This window comes from Eucyclogobius newberryi, unplaced genomic scaffold (genome assembly GCF_026437365.1).
Source record: "Eucyclogobius newberryi isolate DKJ021-1_F unplaced genomic scaffold, fEucNew1.0.hap1 SCAF_341, whole genome shotgun sequence".
In the NCBI taxonomy this organism is placed as follows: domain Eukaryota; kingdom Metazoa; phylum Chordata; class Actinopteri; order Gobiiformes; family Gobiidae; genus Eucyclogobius; species Eucyclogobius newberryi.
In genome coordinates this window covers 36,983-61,490 of record NW_027315992.1, presented here as the reverse complement: position 1 = coordinate 61,490, position 24,508 = coordinate 36,983, and the positions used below count along the sequence as shown (strand labels likewise).

The 24,508-nt window shown below is 48.3% G+C and overlaps 1 protein-coding gene across 1 annotated transcript in view; it reads left to right on the top strand.

Moving 5' to 3' along the window:
- Positions 1–14,192, top strand: part of srgap2 (SLIT-ROBO Rho GTPase activating protein 2) — a gene marked incomplete at its 5' end in the record, with an annotated part of 33,831 nt that extends 19,639 nt beyond the window's left edge. The window contains 11 exons of the mRNA XM_072461926.1: positions 172–232; positions 387–464; positions 1,244–1,378; positions 2,125–2,230; positions 7,749–7,973; positions 8,155–8,225; positions 9,087–9,282; positions 10,048–10,185; positions 10,367–10,568; positions 10,788–10,898; positions 13,611–14,192. Of these exons, the coding sequence (XP_072318027.1) occupies positions 172–232; positions 387–464; positions 1,244–1,378; positions 2,125–2,230; positions 7,749–7,973; positions 8,155–8,225; positions 9,087–9,282; positions 10,048–10,185; positions 10,367–10,568; positions 10,788–10,898; positions 13,611–14,156 (1,869 nt within the window). The remainder of the gene's footprint in view (positions 1–171; positions 233–386; positions 465–1,243; positions 1,379–2,124; positions 2,231–7,748; positions 7,974–8,154; positions 8,226–9,086; positions 9,283–10,047; positions 10,186–10,366; positions 10,569–10,787; positions 10,899–13,610) is intronic.
- Between the last annotated feature and the right edge of the window lie 10,316 nt (positions 14,193–24,508).

The window sequence follows — 24,508 nt, the reverse complement described above, 5'->3', positions numbered from 1 at the left end:
TTTCTTGTAATAAATGTCTCAGTTGGAGCAGGTTTTACTTAACAAACATATTACATACACATGTAACAAACATGATCCTGACTCGACCTGCTTCTGAACACGAGGAGCAGTTTGACCTTTTGTGTCTCTTTTCTCTCTTTTCTCTCTGTTGTTGTGGTTTGTTGTGGTCAGGACTCCGGTGAGGTCATCCCTCTGATGGTGGAGAGCTGCATCCGCTTCATCAGTCGTCACGGTGAGGAGTGTGTTTCCTGTAAACGGCCTTGAAGTGCACGTGACCCGATGTGGCCACGCCTCCTGATTTGGCCACGCCTCCTGATGTGGCCACGCCTCCTGACGCAGCCACGCCTCCTGACGTGGCCACGCCTCTTTCTGTTTGTGAATCGTAGGTTTACAGCACGAGGGAATCTTCAGAGTGTCCGGGTCACAAGTGGAGGTCAACGACATCAAGAACGCCTTCGAGAGAGGTACAAGAGGAGTTAGATTACAAGAGCAAATCTGTGTTAAAAAAGCATCAGAAATGTCCAGGTTTGAGCCGTAAACACGACTTCATTTATGTATCTCATTCATATTCACAATAAACTCATTCATATTCACAATAAACTCATTCATATTCACAATAAACTCATTCATATTCACAATAAACTCATTCATATTCACAATAAACTCATTCATATTCACAATAAACTCATTCATATTCACAATAAACTCATTCATATTCACAATAAACTCATTCATATTCACAATAAACTCATTCATATTCACAATAAACTCATTCATATTCACAATAAACTCATTCATATTTAGCTTTAGTTTGGTTTATAATTTGACTTCCTGGTCACATGGGCAGCTGTGACATCACTCTCGACCTACAAAGACTGAAACTGGTTTAAATGACGTAAAACATAAAGTATACGACAAATACAAATACATAAAAACACTAGTATTTGCTGAATGATTGTTTGAACTGTCAGTCAAACTTTCCTGTAAATGATCTGTGTATTTGGAGTAGAAGTTGTGATACTTCTAGTTAAAATCAAGATGTTTAAACTTCTAACGAGCGCGGTGATCCTTTCTCTCCTGGTGGACGAGTGAGGTACTGCATGTGTTCTACACGGCTTTAGAAATGTATAGAATTGTAATTTATTGTAGATTTTCTTAGTAATAATTCAGTTTATATTTTGTGAAGTCTTCTTGATCACTGCTTTAACACTGACCGTCTCTGACCGTCCCTGTCCTGCTGAAGGTGAGGACCCTTTGGCCGGAGACCAGAATGACCACGACATGGACTCTATCGCTGGCGTCCTGAAGCTGTACTTCAGAGGACTGGACACGGCTCTGTTCCCCAAGGAAGTCTTTCACGACCTCATCTCATGCGTCTGTACGTATCCTCTGCTCCTCTTCCTCTGCTCCTCTTCCTCTGCTCCTCTTCCTCTGCTCCTCTTCCTCTGCTCCTCCTCCTCTGATCCTCTTCCTCTGCTTCTCCTCCTCTGCTCCATGAGTGCGTCTCCTCTCTGCGTCTCCTCTGCTCAGTGGTTGCAGTGCTGTGTGACACCAGTAGGGGGCGTAGTACTTGTGACTCCTGGTTCTCGACACGAGTTTCCCCAAAACCACCAAACACACGAGCAACAGACAAACCTCCAGCTGAAGCTCTGACCCAGCTCAGGATCTGGAGATAAGACCCTCACCCTGCATTTGACCCGCACATGACCCACACGACCCGCACATGACCCTCACACGACATGCACACGACCCACACTTGACCCGCACATGACCCACACACGACATGCACACGACCCAGATCTGGAGGTTCTCTTTAAGGCCTGTAGACAGTGGTCAAGATCAGGACAGGACCAGATCAGGACAAGACCAGATCGCAGATACAAGTGGTGTAAAGTAGTTTCCTCCCTTAAAGACGGTGTGAGGAGCTCGGAGTAGAGCCGCTGCTCCCTCAGGTGGACAGAGGACATTAGCATGTGCTGCTGCTGGAGGGACTTGTGTTTGTCTTTAGAGGAAAAGTGAGATGAGCCTCATAAACACTTGACCACCGGGCGTGAAATGTGCTTGAATATAGTTGTGATACTTTGATACTTTGATACTTTGATACTGAACGTTTGTGTGTTTCAGCGATGGAGAGCCTCCAGGATCGAGCCGTCCACATCCGGAAGGTGCTGCAGCCTCTGCAGAGCAAAACTCTGATCATCATGAGATATCTCTTCGCCTTCTTAAACCAGTGAGTGCCACCACACAACGGGCGGGGCCAACGGGCGGGGCCTTGTCCTGTGGACAAATGAAGGACGCTCTGGGTCACTTTACACGCCATTAGACCTGGTTTAGGACTGTTTTACTCCTGATTCTTAGTTAGAGCTCCTGAGCCTGTATTTTACCTCCAAACACAGGTAGAGTTAGTCCAGGTTTAGACCACTTCTAGTCTAGTTTAGTCCCTCTTGCTCCCTGCTCTGACCCTTGGTCTGACCCTTGGTTTGACCCATGGTCACATGTCTGGTGGCGTTTAAAGGTGAAGCAGCTGTACCTAATAAAAAGGCCGGTGCTTTGGCGACGTCTGCGTCGTATTTGGAGAAGTAGAAATATTCTCCACATTCTTGAACCGAGCGACGTCTCAGACGAGTTATTGAAGTTATTGGAGTTATTGAAGTTATTGGAGTTATTGAAGTTATTGGAGTTATTGGAGTTATTGAAGTTATTGGAGTTATTGGAGTTATTGAAGTTATTGGAGTTATTGGAGTTATTGGAGTTATTGGAGTTATTGGAGTTATTGAAGTTATTGGAGTTATTGGAGTTATTGGAGTTATTGGAGTTATTGAAGTTATTGGAGTTATTGAAGTTATTGGAGTTATTGAAGTTATTGAAGTTATTGGAGTTATTGAAGTTATTGAAGTTATTGGAGTTATTGAAGTTATTGAAGTTATTGAAGTTATTGAATTTTCCGTTTCTCGTCTTGATTATTTGCACTTGAGCCACATCTGACTGGACAAAGCTCATACGACTCATCACACAGACATATACATATATATATATATATATATATATATATATATATATATATATATATATATATATATATATATATATATATATATATATATATATATATATATATATATATATATATATATATATATATATATAATACTATCTGGTTATTAGCATAATAGATGCTAATAACCAGATGAATGTGAGAGTAAATACTGCAGAAGAATGTTCCAGAGCTGTTCCAGTGTTGCAGGGGAAGATCCTCACTCCAGTTATGTTCCTGGTGTGTTCACGTTGTGTTCCTGGTGTGTTCACGTTGTGTTCCTGGTGTGTTCATGTTATGTTCACTTTGTGTTCATGTTATGTTCACGTTGTGTTCCTGGTGTGTTCACGTTGTGTTCACTTTGTGTTCCTGGTGTGTTCACGTTGTGTTCACGTTGTGTTCCTGGTGTGTTCACTTTGTGTTCCTGGTGTGTTCACGTTGTGTTCACTTTGTGTTCCTGGTGTGTTCACGTTGTGTTCACGTTGTGTTCCTGGTGTGTTCATGTTATGTTCCTGGTGTGTTCCTGGTGTGTTCACGTTGTGTTCACGTTGTGTTCCTGGTGTGTTCATGTTATGTTCACTTTGTGTTCCTGGTGTGTTCACGTTGTGTTCCTGGTGTGTTCACGTTGTGTTCCTGGTGTGTTCATGTTATGTTCACTTTGTGTTCCTGGTGTGTTCACGTTGTGTTCACGTTGTGTTCCTGGTGTGTTCACGTTGTGTTCCTGGTGTGTTCATGTTATGTTCACTTTGTGTTCCTGGTGTGTTCACGTTGTGTTCACGTTGTGTTCCTGGTGTGTTCACGTTGTGTTCCTGGTGTGTTCACGTTATGTTCCTGGTGTGTTCACTTTGTGTTCCTGGTGTGTTCACGTTGTGTTCACTTTGTGTTCCTGGTGTGTTCACGTTGTGTTCCTGGTGTGTTCACGTTGTGTTCACGTTGTGTTCCTGGTGTGTTCACTTTGTGTTCCTGGTGTGTTCACGTTGTGTTCACTTTGTGTTCCTGGTGTGTTCACTTTGTGTTCCTGGTGTGTTCACGTTGTGTTCCTGGTGTGTTCATGTTATGTTCACTTTGTGTTCCTGGTGTGTTCACGTTGTGTTCACGTTGTGTTCCTGGTGTGTTCACGTTGTGTTCACGTTGTGTTCCTGGTGTGTTCACGTTGTGTTCCTGGTGTGTTCACGTTGTGTTCCTGGTGTGTTCCTGGTGTGTTCACGTTGTGTTCCTGGTGTGTTCATGTTATGTTCCTGGTGTGTTCCTGGTGTGTTCACTTTGTGTTCCTGGTGTGTTCACGTTGTGTTCACTTTGTGTTCCTGGTGTGTTCACTTTGTGTTTCTGGTGTGTTCACGTTGTGTTCCTGGTGTGTTCACGTTGTGTTCACGTTGTGTTCACGTTGTGTTCCTGGTGTGAACACAACGCACAACGCAGACGGGCTGGACGTAAACTCCGAGAGAAGAGAGGAGAAAACAGGAAGTCGGTTCCCACCGTAGTCATGGGTAACGTGAGGTCCCTTCAAAATAAAATGACGGAAATAGCGAGCCTCATGCGGTCCCAGAGGATTTATAGGGACAGCAGCGTCTTGATTTTCACAGAGACCTGGTTAACAGCAGAAATGCCAGACTCTATTGTAGGATTGGACATTTTTCATCTGCTGCGGGCGACAGAACGAGAGAATCCGGGAAGAAAAGAGGTGGAGGTCTGGCGGTGTATGTGAACACGAGCTGGTCCAAACCCGAACACTGCACAGTGAAGCAGCAGCTATGTAACAGGGATATTGAACTATTGGCTATTGGCATGAGGCCAAATTATCTGCCCCGGGAGTTCTCACATGTGATTTTGATCGCAGTCTATGTGGCCCCGTCTGCCAATGCTGAAAATGCTTGTGAAGCACTGCTCTCCTGCACTTGTAGGCTGCAAACACAGCATCCACAGGCTCTCTTCCTCATCTCTGGTGACTTTAACCACGCTTCTCCCTCTTCTGTTCTACCAACATACACCCAGTATGTCACCTGCCCCACCAGAGAGAATAGAACATTGGACTTGTTTTTTGCCAACACCAAGGAGGCTTATTCTTCTTCCCCCCTCCCTCCCCTGGGCAGCTCGGACCACAACCTTGTACATCTGAGGCCTGTGTATGAACCCATCGTGCGCAGGCAGCCTGTGGTGTCCCGTGAGGTGAGGATGTGGTCTGCTGAGAGCGAGGAGGCTCTGAGGGACTGCTTCAGCACCACTGTCTGGACTGAGCTTTACGACCCACATGGGGAGGACATCAGCACCATCACAGAGTGCATCACGGACTACATCAACTTCTGTTTTGAGAACATTGTTCCCTCCCGGACGGTGCGGTGTTTTCCAAACAACAAGCCATGGATTAACCGTGAACTGAAGGCTCTGCTGAAGGAGAAGAAGAGAGCCTTCAGGTCAGGGAACAAGGAGGAGCTGAGGACTGTGCAGAAGGAGCTGAGGAGGAAGATCAGGCAGGCTGAGGCCGGCTACAGGAGGAGGATGGAGGAGCAGCTGCAGCAAAAGAACATTCTTGAAAACCATCTCGGGCTTCAAAATCCCCCCTGCCCAGACAGAGGGGGATCTACAGTGGGTGAATGATTTAAATGCTCACTTCTTGAGGTTTGATCAGTCACCCGCCCCTCCCCCTGCACAGCTGCATGCTCCCTCTTCCACAGCTGGACAATGGCCTGCATCTGTTCCTCTTCGCTTATCTGCCCCGGACCATCAGCTCCCCACTTCGCCTGGACTCACCCATCCCCCCAGCACACGGTCCCCCTGCCAACCACTGACTGTCACAGCAGCACAGGTGAGGAGTGAGCTGAAGAGGATTAAAGTGAGGAAGGCAGCAGGACCTGATGGCATCAGCCCCAGGCTCCTTAAGTCCTGCGCAGATGAACTGTGTGGAGTTATGGAGCATGTCTTCAACATGAGCCTGAAGCTGAGGGTGGTACCACAGGTCTGGAAGACCTCCTGTCTGGTACCTGTGCCTAAGACACCGCGCCCCAAAGACCTCAACAGCTTCAGGCCAGTGGCTCTCACGTCCCACCTGATGAAGACACTGGAGCGGCTGGTCCTGGACCACCTCCGCTCCACCGTGAGCTCAGCCATGGACCCGCTGCAGTTTGCATATCGGCCTGACATCGGAGTGGAGGACGCCGTCATCTCCCTGCTGCACCGCTCTCTCTCTACACCAATTCAACACCATCCAGCCGCTGCCCCTGAGGGACAAGCTGGAGACGGCTCCTGAGGGACAAGCTGGAGACGGCTCCTGAGGGACAAGCTGGAGACGGCTGGTGTGGAGTACGACCTGCAGAGTGGATCACAGACCGACCCCAGTTTGTGAGAGCCCGGAACTGTGTGTCTGACACTCGGACCTGCAGTGTGGGGGCGCCCCAGGGCACTGTCCTTGCGCCCTTTCTCTTCACTCTTTACACTGCAGACTTCAGACATGACACGGACAGCTGTGTCCTGCAGAAGTTCTCTGACGACTCTGCCATCATCGGACTCATCACGGACGACGATGACGCGGAGTACAGAGGACTGGAGCAGGACTTTGTGGAACCACCTCCTCATCAACGCGGGGAAGACCAAGGAGATGGTGGTGGATTTCCGCAGACGCCACCCCACTGCCCCCTCACCAGTGAACATCCAGGGACGGGACATTGAGAGAGTGGACTCATACAAGTACCTGGTGTTCATCTGAACCACAAACTGGACTGGACTCATAACACAGACTGTACAGGAAGAGCCAGAGTCGGCTCTACCTCCTGAGGAGACTCAGGTCTTCAGGAGTGACAGGGCCACTCCTGAAGACCTTCTACGACTCTGTGGTGGCATCAGCCCTCCTGTAGGTGTGGCCTGCTGGAGCAGCAGCATCACAGAGAGGGAGAGGAAGAGGCTGGACAGAGTCATCAAGAAGTCCAGCTCCGTCCTGGGCTGTGCTCTGGACTCGGTGCAGGAGGTGGGGGACAGGAGGGTCCTGGCTAGATTCACATCTATGCTGGACCATGAGTGTCACCCCCTGCAGGACACTCTGTCCCCTGCAGGACACTCTGTCCGCTCTGGAGAGCAGCTTCAGTGAGAGACTGATCCACCCTCGATGTGTGAAGGAAAGGTTCCGTAGGTCTTTCCTTCCTGCTGCTGTCAGACTTTATAACAAACCCTGTTAGTCCTGAACACTCACAATACTGACCTAACCATGTGCAATTCTGTCATATGTGCAATTACTGTTGTGATTCATGTGCAATGGTATTTATTTGTCTATGGGAGTTTTTATTTATAGGAGATCTTCTACTGAAAGTGTTTTTCAGACTTCCTATAAGTGATCTGTTCTTCTGTATCTACCTCTGTATCTACCTGCGTTGCAACAATGAAATTTCCCCATGTGGGACAATAAAGGATTATCTTATCTTATCTTAAAAAGGTTGAAATATTTAGGTATAAATTGTATTATTGATGAATAGCAGAAAATCGTTGTTCTTTTTTATTTAATAACGCTGCTGTCTTTGTTCTAAAAGCTGCTGTCTTTGTTCATGTTTTAGAGTCGAGATAACAATTAAAATGATCCAAATGTGATTATTTTAGATTAATGGGAGAATAAAAGTGACTCTAATCAGTCTCTAGTGTTAGTATTGTGTCTGGTTTGATTGTTTAAGGCTGAAATGACTTGTACATAAAGTAACCCCCTGTCCCCCCCTCGTCCCCTCGTGTCCCTCAGCTTGTCCCAGCACAGTGAGGAGAACATGATGGACCCCTATAACCTGGCCATCTGCTTTGGCCCCACCCTCATGTCGGTCCCTGAAGGCAATGACCAGGTCTCGTGTCAGGCTCACGTGAACGAGCTCATCAAAACCATCATCATCCACCACAGCCACATCTTCCCCTCCGCCCACGACCTGCAGGGGGCGGTGTACAGCGTCCCGGGGGCTGGAGACCATTTCTGGTGAGAGCCTCGTGTTCTGGACAGAGTTTGGTTCCAGATAATCATTTAAAAGACAGATTTAGCTTGATGTTGTTGCTAAATGTTCAGTTTGTTCCTCTGTAAAGCTCTAAACGGCTCCGTTTATGTGTCTTAAACCACATATTCTGTCCGTCCGTCTCATAAACTGTTGCTTCTCCCGCAGTGACACGCACTGTGAGCCCCCCCTGGTGGAGGAACCGGCTCCTGACCTCTCAACCATCGAAATGAACTTTGGTAAAAATCCTCTTCAGTCTATGAAACATTTATGTAATATACACACTGTTTTAGAAAGGAATTATAAATATTACTGTAAATGACTTTCAAGTAACATGCTGTTGTAAATATTACTGTGGAAATATGTGTCATACATTTCAAATACTAACAAAATACTGGCAAACGCCCTCTGCAGGTTTATGTCTTGATATTGCATAAATAAACTGAAGACACAGACATTTGTGCTAAAAGCAGCTCGTGGACTTTTACTGTGTCGTTACTAAGAGACACGTTATTTACTTTCATAAACATAAAAACTCATCTCTGATTCATTGATACCATTTATTACAACTAAAACAATCCCCAAGTGATGTATCCAAGGTAACCAAGTCATTTTGGAGATGGAACTGAGTAGAATAATATTTCCTTATAATGTGTGAATTATTGCTCTTTCAAAATATGTGAGTGTAATACCTCATTCGTCCAGCAGGGTTCCATCGATTAAAACATTCAGTTGCATCATCTGGACTCAAACAAGTCATTCTCAATCTGCAGATCCCCTTATATCCTGCTTAACTGTTACTGACAGTCTTTTCTAAATGTATTCAAACGTCCCTGTTCTTGTCAAAGTCTAAAAGCTGCTTTAATTCTCTACTTTCTTGAGGCAGATTTGATTGAAGAAGACATAATTGTGTCTTATTTGTCCCGTTTCCTGTGAGCTTTGCTGCTTTGCCTCTCGCTCAGACGTGCAGCACAGTTTGGACGCTCTGGCTCTCCTGCTTTGCAATAACCGGCCTTTTTCCATCTCTTTCCTCCACTTCCTGTTTTTTCTTCCTGTCTGTCCGTGCCACTTCCTGTCCCCGTCCGTTTCCTTAAACACAGGCTCGTTGGCTGTTTCAGACCTGGACCCGTTTGAAGTGGTGGCCCGCTTCGACTACACCGGGCGGACCAATCAGGAGCTGTCCTTCAAAAAGGGGGCGGTGCTTCTGCTGCACCAGCGAATCTCCACAGACTGGTGGGAGGGGCGTTACTGCGCCAAGGACGGCCTCATCCCGCATCAGTACATCATCATCCCAGAGTGAGAATCACACTTTATTTTATTACAACTTCATAAGGAAATAATATTTAGTAGATTTTGTCCATCTTTTCCTTTCATTTGTGGAGATTTTCTCCAAGAAGGAAATAAAAACACTAATAACAACATTTACTGTGATTCTCTTCATATTAGTCACATTTCTGAATTCATTATTATTTTGTCTATTAAAACTTATGAAAATGCCTCTTAATGTTAATTTCTCAAAACAAACTTGTAATAATTTACATCTAATAAAACATTTTTAAAAAGTCTATGTTTTAACAGGAGTATGTGTAGATAATATAGATTATTATGTCTATTATTATTATTATTATGTATATTATTATTATTATAATGTTTATTATTATTATTTCTATTTAAGAGTCAAAACTTTTAAATGGGTCAGGATTTGGACAAAAACGTTTCAGTTTTTTTTATTTCCATGTCCGACAAACGAAGTGAATAAAGCAGCTTAAAGACACGAGTAAGAAACTTTTTCATATCAGGAAACTGTATTTGACTGTGAGGATTCTTCACTAAACATCTAAATATAATTCCGTTTAAACTAACATGAACGTTCACTTTCTCTAACCATATTTATGAACACAAATACCACAAATATAACATCTTATTGGGCTGAAAATAGCAAAGACAAAGCAAAAGTCTGTATGTAATGACTGCGAGGGGCGGAGCTGGGGGCGTCGTCTATGTCTGTCCTCAGGGCGTCCCTCCTTCCCGGTCCAGTACATGATGTGGTGTGTTCCTCAGGCCCGATGGCGGCAGAGGAAGTCCTAAACTGGACCCGGACATGAAGGAGCTGCTGGAGGAGCGAGTGGCCACCAGGGGCAGCGCTGCGTCACCCACTGGAGCTCACGTGGCCGACATTTACCTGGCCAACCTCAACAAGTACGTTATTACTCACGTCACGACTGCTTTAGCACACACATGACTCTGTTTATGGACCTGAAGAAATAAGAACGTGTCATTTTCATCTTCTTATAAGTCAAACGTTGTAAACGTTTTAAAAGTGTGAAGTGTGAAGTGTGAAGTGTGAAGTGTGAAGTGTAAAGTGTGAGCTGTTGTGCAGGATGAGGATGCGTCCCGAGTCCACCGGCGTCAGGAGAACCTTCCGTGGCTCGGACAGCGACGCCACATGTCCCAGCGCGGGCGTCAGGACCGCCTCTCTGCCTGTGGGGGGCGCTCTGGTGAAGGAGAGCCCCGACAAGAGGCCGGTCAGTGCCCACAGCATCCTCAACTCTGTGACCAGGCACTCGTCCCTCAAGAGCAAGGCAAGTGACCCCTGTGTGCTCAGGTCTGTGCTCTGTACTCAGGTCTGTGCTCTGTGCTCAGGTCTGTGCTCAGGTCTGTGCTCTGTGCTCAGGTCTGTGCTCAGGTCTGTGCTCTGTGCTCAGGTCTGTGCTCTGTGCTCAGGTCTGTGCTCAGGTCTGTGCTCTGTGCTCAGGTCTGTTCTCAGGTCTGTTCTCAGTATGTCCCTTTGGTGTGTTCAGGTGGAGAGCCCGCAGTTGCGTAAGTCGACCCCCGCGGGGCGCTCTAAGAGCTTCAGTAACCACAGGCCTCTGGACCCGGAGGTCCTGGCTCAGGTGGAGAACAGGTCACAGGTGAAAACACAGTTTTGAAGTGATGTAAATATAAACTGTGTCTAAAGGTTTTAGCTCCTGAAAGAGACAAAAACATAAACCACAAAGTTTCATTCCTTTTTTTTAATCCAAATTCCTTTTTTTACTTCCTCAGTTCAGACTGTTTTGTTTTGTAAATCTACAACAGTCGTTCTGCTTTATTAAAGGGCGTGTCCACAGAGCCGCCGCCCAAACTCACATGTTATGTTTGTGCTCCTGAAACTGCCGCTATTTGGCCGCGTTTTAGCGCCGTTTTAGACCACGCCAGGTTAAAGTTAGGGTTAAGGTTAGGGTTAGTGGGTTAGGGTTAGTGGGTTAGGGTTAGTGGGTTAGGGGGTTAGGGTTAGGGTTAGGGTTAACCATGAGGCTATAAGGGAAATGCCGTGGTCCCTGAAACTGCGCGGCTATTTGACCGCGCCGCGGCTCTCCAGCCACGGCCTTATATAAATGAGAATCTAGACGAGAAATCTGATCTGAACAGTATAACTGTACTATAGTACTAGTACTAACTGTACTATAGTACTAGTACTAACTGTACTATAGTACTAGTACTAACTGTACTATAGTACTAGTACTAACTGTACTATAGTACTAGTACTAACTGTACTATAGTACTAGTACTAACAGTACTCAGCATCGACACCTCGACCATCACCCCCTCTACCCTGGTACGCAATCTCGGTGTCATCATGGACCCCACCCTCTCCTTCACTCCCCATGTCAGCCACATTGTCAAGACCTCATACTTCCACCTCCGCCGCATCGCCAAAATCCGACACTGCCTCACCCTCCCCGCTGCTGAATCCCTCATCCATGCCTTCATCTCCTCCCGCCTCGACTACTGCAACTCCCTCCTCACTGGCATCTCCTCCCATTCCCTCCACAGACTCCAAATGGTCCAAAACTCCGCTGCCCGCCTCCTCACCCACACCCGCCTCCTCACCCACACCCGCCTCCTCACCCACACCCTCCTCCTCACCCACACCCGCCTCCTCACCCACACCCTCCTCCTCACCCACACCCGCCTCCTCACCCACACCCGCCTCCTCACCCACACCCGCCTCCTCACCCACACCCGCCTCCTCACCCACACCCGCCTCCTCACCCACACCCTCCTCCTCACCCACACCCGCCTCCTCACCCACACCCGCCTCCTCACCCACACCCGCCTCCTCACCCACACCCGCCTCCTCACCCACACCCTCCTCCTCACCCACACCCGCCTCCTCACCCACACCCTCCTCACCCACACCCGCCTCCTCACCCACACCCGCCTCCTCACCCACACCCGCCTCCTCACCCACACCCGCCTCCTCACCCACACCCTCCTCACCCACACCCTCCTCCTCACCCACACCCTCCTCCTCACCCACACCCTCCTCCTCACCCACACCCGCCTCCTCACCCACACCCGCCTCCTCACCCACACCCTCCTCCTCACCCACACCCTCCTCCTCACCCACACCCGCCTCCTCACCCACACCCGCCTCCTCACCCACACCCGCCTCCTCACCCACACCCGCCTCCTCACCCACACCCGCCTCCTCACCCACACCCGCCTCCTCACCCACACCCTCCTCCTCACCCACACCCTCCTCCTCACCCACACCCTCCTCCTCACCCACACCCTCCTCCTCACCCACACCCGCCTCCTCACCCACACCCGGTCCCGTGATCACATCACTCCCGTTCTCCGCTCTCTCCACTCTCTCCCCATCAAGCAGCGCATAAACTTTAAAATACTCCTCCTCACCTTCAAAGCTCTTCACCACCTTGCCCCCCCCTACCTGTCTGACCTCCTCATCCCCCACCGCCCCACCCGAGCTCTCCGATCCTCCTCCTCTCTCACCCTGACTGCACCAACATCCCGACTCAAAACTTTTGGCGACAGAGCATTCTCCCGAGCAGCACCCCGACTCTGGAACTCCCTCCCCCAACCTGTCCGCCACTCTCCCTCACTCACAACATTCAAATCCCGCCTAAAAACATGACCTCTTCACCCAAGCCTATGACCTCCCCTACCCCTAGCCTCCTCTACCCCATTGCCTACTCTTCTACCCCCTGTTACATCCCCATCTTTTTCTCTCTACTTCTTCTGTCTTGTTCATTTTATCTGTATATTAATGTGTTCTGTACGTGTTGTCCCCCCTGTCTGTAAATACACCCCCTTTTTTATTATGTTCAGCGTCTTTGGGTCACTGAAAAGCGCTATATAAATAAAAGTTATTATTATTATTATTACTAACTGTACTATAGTACTAGTACTAACAGTACTATAGTACTAGTACTAATCAAATCAAATCAATTTATTTTTGATTTGATTCTATTCTTGTACTAACAGTACTGTACTAGTACTAACTGTACTATAGTACTAGTACTAACAGTACTGTGTGCGCTTTAACAGTTCTGTGTGTACTTTAACGTGTACTTTAACAGTACTGTGTGTTCTTTAACAGTACTGTGTGTACTTTAACAGTACTGTGTGTTCTTTAACAGTACTGTGTGTACTTTAACAGTACTGTGTGTACTTTAACAGTACTGTGTGTACTTTAACAGTACTGTGTGTACTTTATCAGTACTGTGTGTACTTTATCAGTACTGTGTGTACTTTAACAGTACTGTGTGTACTTTAACAGTACTGTGTGTACTTTATCAGTACTGTGTGTACTTTAACAGTACTGTGTGTACTTGCAGGACATGGAGGCAGCCATGAGCAGCGCTCTGAGCGAGCTGCGTGAGCTGGAGCGTCAGAGCTCGTGCAAACACACTCCTGATGTGGTTCTGGACACGCTGGAGCAGCTGAAGGGCGTGGCAGGAGGCTCAGGGGGGGCGTCAGAGCCCTCCAGCCCGCTCCACTCCAGGCTCCTCCGGGACAGCGAGGGCCCGGGCTCTCACCACCCTCACCCGCTCCAGCGCAGCGCCTCCTCTGCCAGCGACGTGCCCTCCTCATTCAGGCCCAAGAGTCAGCCCCGGAGCCCCCTGCCCTCTGCCACGTCCCCGTCCCTGTCCTCCTCCGCCCTCTCCACCTCCGTGCCCTCCTTTAGGGAGCTGAGGCCCCCAGCGACCAGGCCCAAGCCTGTGGTGTTCCCCAAAGGCACAGGGGGCAACGGGAGTCCTGCCATGGGCTCCCCGACCTCCACAGTGCCCCCCTCAGGCCCTGCAGCCGGGGGCCACTCTCTGTCCCATACGCCTCCTCCACCTCCTCCACCACAGGCCAACGACAAGTCATGTCCTGCTTAGGCCCCTGAGCGTCTGTGAGGAGGGGCCCCGCCCTGAGGGGTCCCACCCTGAGGGGCCCCACCCTGAGGGGCCCCACCCTGAGGGGCCCCACCCTAAGGGGCCCCACCCTGAGACTTGTGTCCCACAGACGTGTTTGTGGCTTCATTAAATAAAAAAAAACATGTTGAGCTTTTATAAAGCCTAAAAATGCATCAAATCTTCCATAAAATATAAAAGAGAATTCATCTGTCAAATAATGACAATAATTTAATATGAAATAATATTTCATAACAAATGTTGAGATTTACTTCTCTAAATTTTAAATTTGTCAAATTGAATCAAAATGAGCTTTGGTCACGAATATAAGAACATTTCTATGTAGCACAGACCATCAGAGCCTGGACCATCAGAGCCTGGACCATCAGAGCCTGGACCATCAGAGCCTGGACCATCAGAGCCTGGAGGACCATCAGAGTCTGGACCATCAGAGCCTGGAGGACCATCAGAGCCTGGAGGACCATCAGAGCCTGGACCATCAGAGCCTGGAGGACCATCAGAGCCTGGAGGACCATCAGAGCCTGGACCATCAGAGCCTGGAGGACCATCAGAGCCTGGAGGACCATCAGAGCCTGGACCATCAGAGCCTGGAGGACCATCAGAGCCTGGACCATCAGAGCCTGGAGGACCATCAGAGCCTGGACCATCAGAGCCTGGAGGACCATCAGAGCCTGGAGGACCATCAGAGCCTGGAGGACCATCAGAGCCTGGAGGACCATCAGAGGCTCTTCTAAAGGATCATGACTCCAGATGCACCAGTTTGAGAGTGCAGAAGAGGAGGGGGGCGTGGCCTAAAGCACTATAGTAAATGTGTCTCATTGACTCTTTTGTGGAAAAGTGTTTGAACATTAAGACTGTGAAGCTCCAGCTCTGATTCGCTGCTGGATGAACAAAGTCGGAACTTTTTGAATCACTCAAAGACTTTTAAAAAAAATGGTCCCAAACGTGACAAACGCCCCATGACCAAGAGCTTTATTGTTTGATCACCTCTTCCATGACGTGTCGATGGTGTTTTATTGTGTTTTTATGGTGTCGTTTCAAGAAGAGACATTTGAACAGCTGCGTTTGGGAGAACATTGAAAGGGCCAAAGTACACATTATACTGCATCGTGCTTGGATTTTGGATATTTGTGACTGAGACGAGTCAAAAAGAGAAAACAAAACCGCTTTTAGCCTGAAACATAAACGTTGCATGTTTTTTTTGGCCCAAATGTTGAGCTTTACCCAGAGTTTGGTCCCGTCGCCTTCACATGTAGCAGCGCGCCATCCGGTGCCTTTAATCCACCTGTGACACGGGCGTCGCCGGGTGGAAGAATCTGAAGTCGTGCGGTGAAAATGGCCAATCAAGAAAAACAAATGATGGTTCGGTTCAACGTTTGTGGATCGGAAGTTTCGCCCAAAAACGGTGTCAAAGTCAATCGTTCGTTAAGCGACAAAAAATGGCCAAACCAAAAGGGAGAAAACGACTTTGTGTGATGCGTTTTTTAAAGGACAAGTTCCATTAAAGGGGCCCCAGCTGCAGTAGCCACAAGCACCATGAAGCCGGGCCCTCGGCGTGTGTTAGCAATAAACGAAAGAGCGAGCGGTTCTTCTCTTCGCTCGGCGTATCGGGCGAAGACGCGGGCGAAACGTTCAAACCGGGCGTGGCCAGGTGGAGCTTTTCTGTGGCAGCTAAAAAAACATCCCATCAGGTTTTCTTTTTCTTTCTGTCAGGCTGGGGGCCACGGGTCAGGCTGGGGGCCACGGGTTAGGGTTAGGCTGGGGGCCACGGGTTAGGCTGGGGGCCATGGGTTAGGCTGGGGGCCACGGGTTAGGGTCAGGCTGGGGGCCACGGGTTATGGTCAGGTTGGGGGCCATGGGTTATGGTCAGGCTGGGGGCCACGGGTTAGGGTCAGGCTGGGGGCCGCGGGTTAGGCTGGGGGCCACGGGTTAGGGTCAGGCTGGGGGCCGCGGGTTAGGCTGGGGGCCACGGGTTAGGCTGGGGGCCACGGGTCAGGCTGGGGGCCACGGGTTAGGGTTAGACTGGGGGCTACGGGTTAGGGTTAGACTGGGGGCCATGGGTTAGGCTGGGGGCCACGGGTCAGGCTGGGGGCCACGGGTCAGGCTGGGGGCCACGGGTTAGGGTTAGACTGGGGGCCACGGGTTAGGGTTAGACTGGGGGCCATGGGTTAGGCTGGGGGCCTCGGGTTAGGGTCAGGCTGGGGGCCACGGGTTATGGTCAGGCTGGGGGCCACGGGTTAGGGTCAGGCTGGGGGCCACGGGTTAGGGTCAGGCTGGGGGCCACGGGTTAGGGTCAGGCTGGGGGCCGCGGGTTAGGCTGGGGGCCACGGGTTAGGCTGGGGGCCACGGGTTATGGTCAGGCTGGGGGCCACGGGTTAGGGTCAGGCTGGGGGCCGCGGGTTAGGCTGGGGGCCATGGGTTAGGCTGGGGGCCACGGGTTAGGGTCAGGCTGGGGGCCACGGGTTATGGTCAGGCTGGGGGCCACGGGTTAGGCTGGGGGCCACGGGTTAGGCTGGGGGCCACGGGTTAGGCTGGGGGCCACGGCAAGAAGCGGACACACTTTACCATAAGTTGGAAATTCACTTTTTCTCTGGACTAAAAGATTTCGACTCTTTTTGAATGTTCGATGTTTGATATTTGAACTGGAAAACGTGACGCGGACGATGGACGACGGCGGGAAAAGAAGACGCTGCATCGGGTCAAATGACTCCAACGCCTCTTATTTTGAGTCATTTTCACTCGATTTTTGTTCATTTTCTGCCTTATTTTTAATGCATTTTACAGTTTTGAGTAATTTATTTTTCAGGCTGCATTTTTGGACTTTAAATTAGAATTAGACTTCTTACTGACGCATCACGTTTCTTAAAATGATAATTCCTTCACAGAAATTCACACATTTTTGCAGATTTTCCCTTTTGTTTTTCCTGTTGCAGCGAGTGAGAAAAGCACAACCGCGACACCTCATCAGTGCGTTTTATATGAACATTATATTATAGTTTCTCATGTTGCTACGGGGAAAATGGTGAAAATGTTGGAGTGACAGGTGTAAGATGGCAGGTGCATGAACTGCCACAATCTTAAAAAAAACACAACTTTTGGCCAAATAAACGGACGATAAATGAACAATTAAGAGAAATATGATGCACACATTTCACATTTTTCATTTGTTTAGACACAAATCCTTCGAGATCGACCGAAATGTTTAATTTTTAACAGATATTTAAAACCCAGATGAGCTCTGCATATTGTGTATTTTTAGAACAATATTAAGGCGATTTTCACAACTTTTCCCCCATATTTTTGGTTTTACCTGAGCACAAACTCCATTATTGGCTGTACCGTTTGTGCACAAAGTCATTGAAAACGCTTCACAGAACAAGAAAAGACTCTCAGATCACAATACGGACAAATATAAGTGTAAATAGTCGTAATAAAAGAATATAACCTAAGATAAAGACCATTCAGTATTTTTTAACTAAAGGAAATGGCAACATTTGCTGATTTAAGGCTGTGATCTGAAGTCAAAAATGTTATAATTTCAGCAGAATCTTGAATTTAGCGCTCTCAAATTTGAAAACAGTTTAAAAATGTGCAATGAACCAGAATTCACATCTGGTTTAAAACATGAACGAAAAAACAAAATGGGTGAGACATTTTTACCGCCTTCGTCGCTGCGACCGTAACCCAGCTTTATTTTTGAAGACCAACCAAAACGTGCTGTAGCTCGCTCAATGGTAGCTCGCTCGATCGATGGTAGCTCGCTCGCTCGATTGTCGCTCGCTCGATCGATGGTTGCTCGCTCGATCGATGGTAGCTCGCTCGATCAATGGTAGCTCGCTCGCTCGATTGTCGCTCGCTCGATCGATGGTAGCTCGCTCGATCAATGGTAGCTCGCTCGATCGATGGTAGCGCACTCGATCGATGGTAGCTCGCTCGATCGATTGTCGCTCGATCGATGGTAGCTCGCTCGATCAATGGTAGCTCGCTCGATCAATGGTAGCTCGCTCGATCGATTGTCGCTCGCTCGATCGATGGTAGCTCGCTCGATCGATGGTAGCTTGCTCGATCAATGGTAGCTCGCTCGCTCGATGGTAGCTCGCTCGCTCGATTGTCGCTCGCTCGATCGATGGTAGCTCGCTCGATCGATGGTAGGTCGCTCGCTCGATTGTCGCTCGATCGATGGTAGCTCGCGCGATCGATGGTAGCTCGCGCGATCGATTGTCGCTCGCTCGATTAATGGTAGCTCGCTCGATCGATGGTAGCTCGCTCGATCGATTGTCGCTCGCTCGATCGATGGTAGCTCGCTCGATCGATCGTAGCTCGCTCGATCAATGGTAGCTCGCTCGCTCGATTGTCGCTCGTTCGATCGATGGTAGCTCGCTCGATCAATGGTAGCTCGCTCGATCGATGGTAGCTCGCTCGCTCGATGGTAGCTCGCTCGATCGATGGTAGCTCGCTCGATCGATTGTCGCTCGATCGATGGTAGCTCGCTCGATCAATGGTAGCTCGCTCGATCGATGGTAGCTCGCTCGATCGATTGTCGCTCGATCGATGGTAGCTCGCTCGATCGATTGTCGCTCGCTCGATCGATGGTAGCTCGCTCGATCGATGGTAGCTTGCTCGATCAATGGTAGCTCGCTCGCTCGATGGTAGCTCGCTCGCTCGATTGTCGCTCGCTCGATCGATGGTAGCTCGCTCGATCGATGGTAGGTCGCTCGCTCGATTGTCACTCGATCGATGGTAGCTCGCTCGATCGATGGTAGCTCGCGCGATCGATTGTCGCTCGCTCGATCGATGGTAGCTCGCTCGATCGATTGTCGCTTGATCGATCGATGGTAGCTCGCTCGATCGATTGTCGCTCGATCGATGGTAGCTCGCTCGCTCGATTGTCGCTCGCTCGATCGATGGTAGCTCGCTCGATCGATGGTAGCTCGCTCGATCGATGGTAGCTCGCTCGATCGATGGTAGCTCGCTCGATCAATGGTAGCTCGCTCGCTCGATGGTAGCTCGCTCGCTCGATTGTCGCTCGCTCGATCGATGGTAGCTCGCTCGATCGATGGTAGGTCGCTCGCTCGATTGTCACTCGATCGATGGTAGCTCGCTCGATCGATGGTAGCTCGCGCGATCGATTGTCGCTCGCTCGATCGATGGTAGCTCGCTCGATCGATTGTCGCTTGATCGATCGATGGTAGCTCGCTCGATCGATTGTCGCTCGATCGATGGTAGCTCGCTCGCTCGATTGTCGCTCGCTCGATCGATGGTAGCTCGCTCGATCGATGGTAGCTCGCTCGATCGATGGTAGCTCGCTCGATCGATTGTCGCTCGCTCGATCGATGGTAGCTCGCTTGATCGATGGTAGCTTGCTCGATCAATGGTAGCTCGCTCGCTCGATGGTAGCTCGCTCGCTCGATTGTCGCTCGATCGATGGTAGCTCACTCGATCGATGGTAGCTCGCTCGATCGATTGTCGCTCGCTCGATTAATGGTAGCTCGCTCGATCGATGGTAGCTCGATCGATTGTCGCTCGCTCGATCGATGGTAGCTCGCTCGATCGATTGTCGCTTGATCGATGGTAGCTCGCTCGATCGATGGTAGCTCGCTCGATCGATTGTCGCTCGATCGATGGTAGCTCGCTCGATCGATTGTCGCTCGATCGATGGTAGCTCGGTCGATCGATGGTAGCTCGCTCGATCGATGGTAGCTCGCTCGATCGATGGTAGCTCGCTCGATCGATTGTTGCTCGCTCGATCAATGGTAGCTCGCTCGATCGATTGTCGCTCGCTCGATCGATTGTCGCTCGCTCAATCAATGGTAGCTCGCTCGATCGATTGTTGCTCGCTCGATCGATGGTAGCTCGCTCGATCGATTGTCGCTCGCTCGATTGATTGTCGCTCGCTCGATCAATGGTAGCTCGCTCGATCGATGGTAGCTCGCTTGATCGATTGTCGCTCGATCGATTGTCGCTCGCTCGATTGTCGCTCGCTCGATCGATGGTAGCTCGCTCGATCGATTGTTGCTCGCTCGATCAATGGTAGCTCGCTCGATTGTAGCTCGATCGATTGTAGCTCGCTCGATGGTAGCTCGCTCGATCGATTGTAGCTCGCTCGATTGTAGCTCGCTCGATCAATGGTAGCTCGCTCGCTCGATGGTAGCTCGCTCGCTCGATTGTCGCTCGCTCGATCGATGGTAGCTCGCTCGATCGATGGTAGCTCGCTCGCTCGATTGTCGCTCGATCGATGGTAGCTCACTCGATCGATGGTAGCTTGCTCGATCGATTGTCGCTCGCTCGATTAATGGTAGCTCGCTCGATCGATGGTAGCTCGCTCGATCGATTGTCGCTCGCTCGATCGATGGTAGCTCGCTCGATCGATTGTCGCTTGATCGATGGTAGCTCGCTCGATCGATGGTAGCTCGCTCGATCGATTGTCGCTCGATCGATGGTAGCTCGCTCGATCGATTGTCGCTCGATCGATGGTAGCTCGGTCGATCGATGGTAGCTCGCTCGATCGATGGTAGCTCGCTCGATCGATGGTAGCTCGCTCGATCGATTGTTGCTCGCTCGATCAATGGTAGCTCGCTCGATCGATTGTCGCTCGCTCAATCAATGGTAGCTCGCTCGATCGATTGTTGCTCGCTCGATCGATGGTAGCTCGCTCGATCGATTGTCGCTCGCTCGATTGATTGTCGCTCGCTCGATCAATGGTAGCTCGCTCGATCGATGGTAGCTCGCTTGATCGATTGTCGCTCGATCGATTGTCGCTCGCTCGATTGTCGCTCGCTCGATCGATGGTAGCTTGCTCGATCGATTGTTGCTCGCTCGATCAATGGTAGCTCGCTCGATTGTAGCTCGATCGATTGTAGCTCGCTCGATGGTAGCTCGCTCGATCGATTGTAGCTCGCTCGATTGTAGCTCGCTCGATCAATCGTAGCTCGCTCGATCAATCGTAGCTCGCTCGATCGATTGTCGCTCACTCGATCAATGGTAGCTCGCTCGATCGATGGTAGCTCGCTCGATCGATTGTTGCTCGCTCGATCGATGGTAGCTCGCTCGATTGATGGTAGCTCGCTCGATCGATTGTTGCTCGCTCGATCGATGGTAGCTCGCTCGATCGATTGTCGCTCGCTCGATCGATTGTCGCTCGCTCGATCAATGGTAGCTCGCTCGATCGATGGTAGCTCGCTTGATCGATTGTCGCTCGATCGATTGTCGCTCGCTCGATTGTCGCTCGATCGATGGTAGCTCGCTCGATCGATTGTAGCTCGCTCGATCGATTGTAGCTCGCTCGATTGTAGCTCGCTCGATCAATCGTAGCTCGCTCGATCAATCGTAGCTCGCTCGATCAATCGTAGCTCGCTCGATTGTAGCTCGCTCGATCGATTGTAGCTCGCTCGATTGCAGCTCGCTCGATCGTAGCATGCTCGCTCGAGTAGTAGCTCGCTCGATTAGTAGCTGTAGCTCGATCGTAGCTCGCTCGATTGTAGCTCGATCGTAGCTTGCTCGATTAGTAGCTGTAGCTCGATTGTAGCTGTAGCTCGATTGTAGCTGTAGCTCGATTGTAGCTGTAGCTCGATTGTAGCTGATCTAGAGCATCTCCACTTTTATCTATAGAATTAAAAACATGTGAAATATTTTCCAAAAGAGAAAGAAATGGAACGAGGCCTTTATTTCTTTATTGTTAGATATGAAGTATTAGTCCATGTCCAATCAGAATCCTGTATCTAAAGTGGGGCAGGGCTTATGCAATGAGACTCTTCTGTGATTGGTTGACTGTTTGTTGTTGAAACTGCATTGATCCACTTGAATTTGAAGTTTCACACTTTTATCTACATAAAGTCTATTAAATGACATAAAGAGAGTTTTATGTGCGCTTTGAAACTACAATATTTCTTTGTAAAAGCAGAAAAATGCATATTATATAAAGAATGCATGTTTTCTGAGCACAAAATGCATTCCCAGCCCAGCGTTTCTTAAAATGTACAATATTTTACTTTTTTGACGCCAGCTTTTTGTGCACAGAAGTTTTTCTGTTGTTTTCCTTCTGAAAATCAATCATTGTGCAGCTTTTGGCCTGTGCAAACTGTGGGATCTGAATATTGTGAAATATGCATTTGTTTTGTGTCCGGTGGAAATTAAAACTAAAAAAAAAAAGAGAGACCGTAACGTTAAATCTATTTATAGTTTTATCTGTATTTCTGGAAGATCCTGTGTCAGATGTACTTTGTATATACACACGTGTACATTTCAGAGGTACATTTTCGGTTTTCTTTTCCTTTTTTTTGGTACAATATTAATGTACAGTAATAGCAATAGTGGTTTAATCAAATAGGCCTTATATAATTCTATGTGTAGTTCTTGTAGTAAATCTGTTTTTTTAATAAACATTGCTTGCGATAAAATGACTTTTTTTATTTTCCCCAGGTTAAAAAAACAAAACATACATTGATTATGATTTTAGTTTGTTAATATTAATCTAAAATGTCATAATTGAACCAGGTCCATCGATTTCCTGTTTAAAACGTGACGTGGATTTTACCTTTTTTCTTTTTTTTAATTGGTTGAAAATGGCAACAAGACATTTATTTAATCTTATGTTTTGAAGTACCAGGATGTGGGCGGGACTAAGGGGAAGGTGAAAACACAGGATTACTCAAACATGCACCAATCAATGGAAATACAGCTGAACTAATGAAGAGGAAACACTTGTGACATGGTAAAAGTCTATTTAACATCATATCTCTCCTTTTATACATATTTACACTGATCATTATGTTCAACATTATGTGCTTTTGTCATAAATGTTAAGCAGAATGTACAGAATGTACAGAATGTACCAGCAGGAAAGTCACATGAGTCTTAAAGTGTCTCTGACTCATTGAAATAAAATACAGTTAAGTTTTAAATATTCAACATTTTGCTACAAGTTATACAAATGTTATCCCAGAATAGCCAATTTGTTAGATTTATCATTTTACTTCCTATTTGTAATTGTTGACATCACACTAGGAAATTACACAGCAAACACCGGGAACAAACTCATCTAATGTCACATTTTTTTTATTTGACATATTAAAATCTATGACAGCGACTTATTTTTGTTTAATCATGTTTAGAGCGTCAAAAAGTAATTTCTTTTGTGTAAATTCTGCATAAACTTTGACTGGAACGAGTGTCACAAGTGTGATGTCACTTCCTGTCATTTTCTACAGATTTTTCAACTTTTCTCCGCAAACATCTGCTCGACTGGTTTAAAACTATCATTTATATTTCACTAGCAAAGACCAGGCCACAACTATGGAATATGAAAGAATGTTTACTGATAATAGTGATGAAGGATCGACGATGGATCGATGATGGATGATGACATTTGGCTGGTAGGATGGGGCTCCGGCTCGGGTCAGTCGGCCGATTCAGAACCCCCAAAGATGATTTAAAGTGAAGATGATCTGTATCTGGACGTAAAGCCGGGCTGAAATGATGTTACTGAGAGAAGAGGAGCTGGTGCGTTTGAATCGAGTTTTGAAAGAGTTTTAGGCAATGAATATGGAAGATACGGAGTTCAGGCGAGTGCGATAGACTTGGCGGTGCCCGAATACGGTCACGAGTCAAGCGTTAGCGTAACGTCGTCTTGAGGAGAGAAATACTTGGATGTAGGAGTTGACGAGCTGCAGATAATAACTAAATCACGTCTGAATGAGATTGAGAATGAGGATAGTCTGATTTAAGATGGTTCCTGAAGATCGAAGAAGAGGAATTGGGGCGATCGTCGAAGTTCAGTGCAGAGCGTCGGATTTCGGGACAGTGAATCGTGAGTAGGAGTTAGTCGATTCTGGTGACTTGAGTATGAGCGATGCAGGTGATGGATTGATAGAGGAGTAGACTGAGGTGTGGTATAATAGAATATCTCTTACTGATCTACCAAAGACGTGCTGTCGAATGAGTTCCTTCTGACGGATCGAACCCCCAAAGAACGATAGTGGGGTATAATTGGAACAGACGTGGAGGACCCGTTAGAGTAGCAGAAATTAGCTGCCTTCCATTGGGCCTTGAACCGAGAAGAGTCATCCTAGTGCAGGATGGTCGCCTGAAAACATTTAAATGCGGGAGTCTTCTACTTCTGTGTTTTGAGAGGTGCTCTAGGTTGTCCGTCGTAGGGACGAGAAGCAGATTCTTGGTCTGAAATGGAGGAGTCTTGCCCTGTAGGAGGATGTGAATGTCTGGTAGAGGAGACTAAGCCCTTGAGGACTTTCTAGTGCGTATGGCGCCTGGAATGAGCTGGAAGGGGCTGGAGTGCACTGAGCGGTCTTCGATGCATCAAT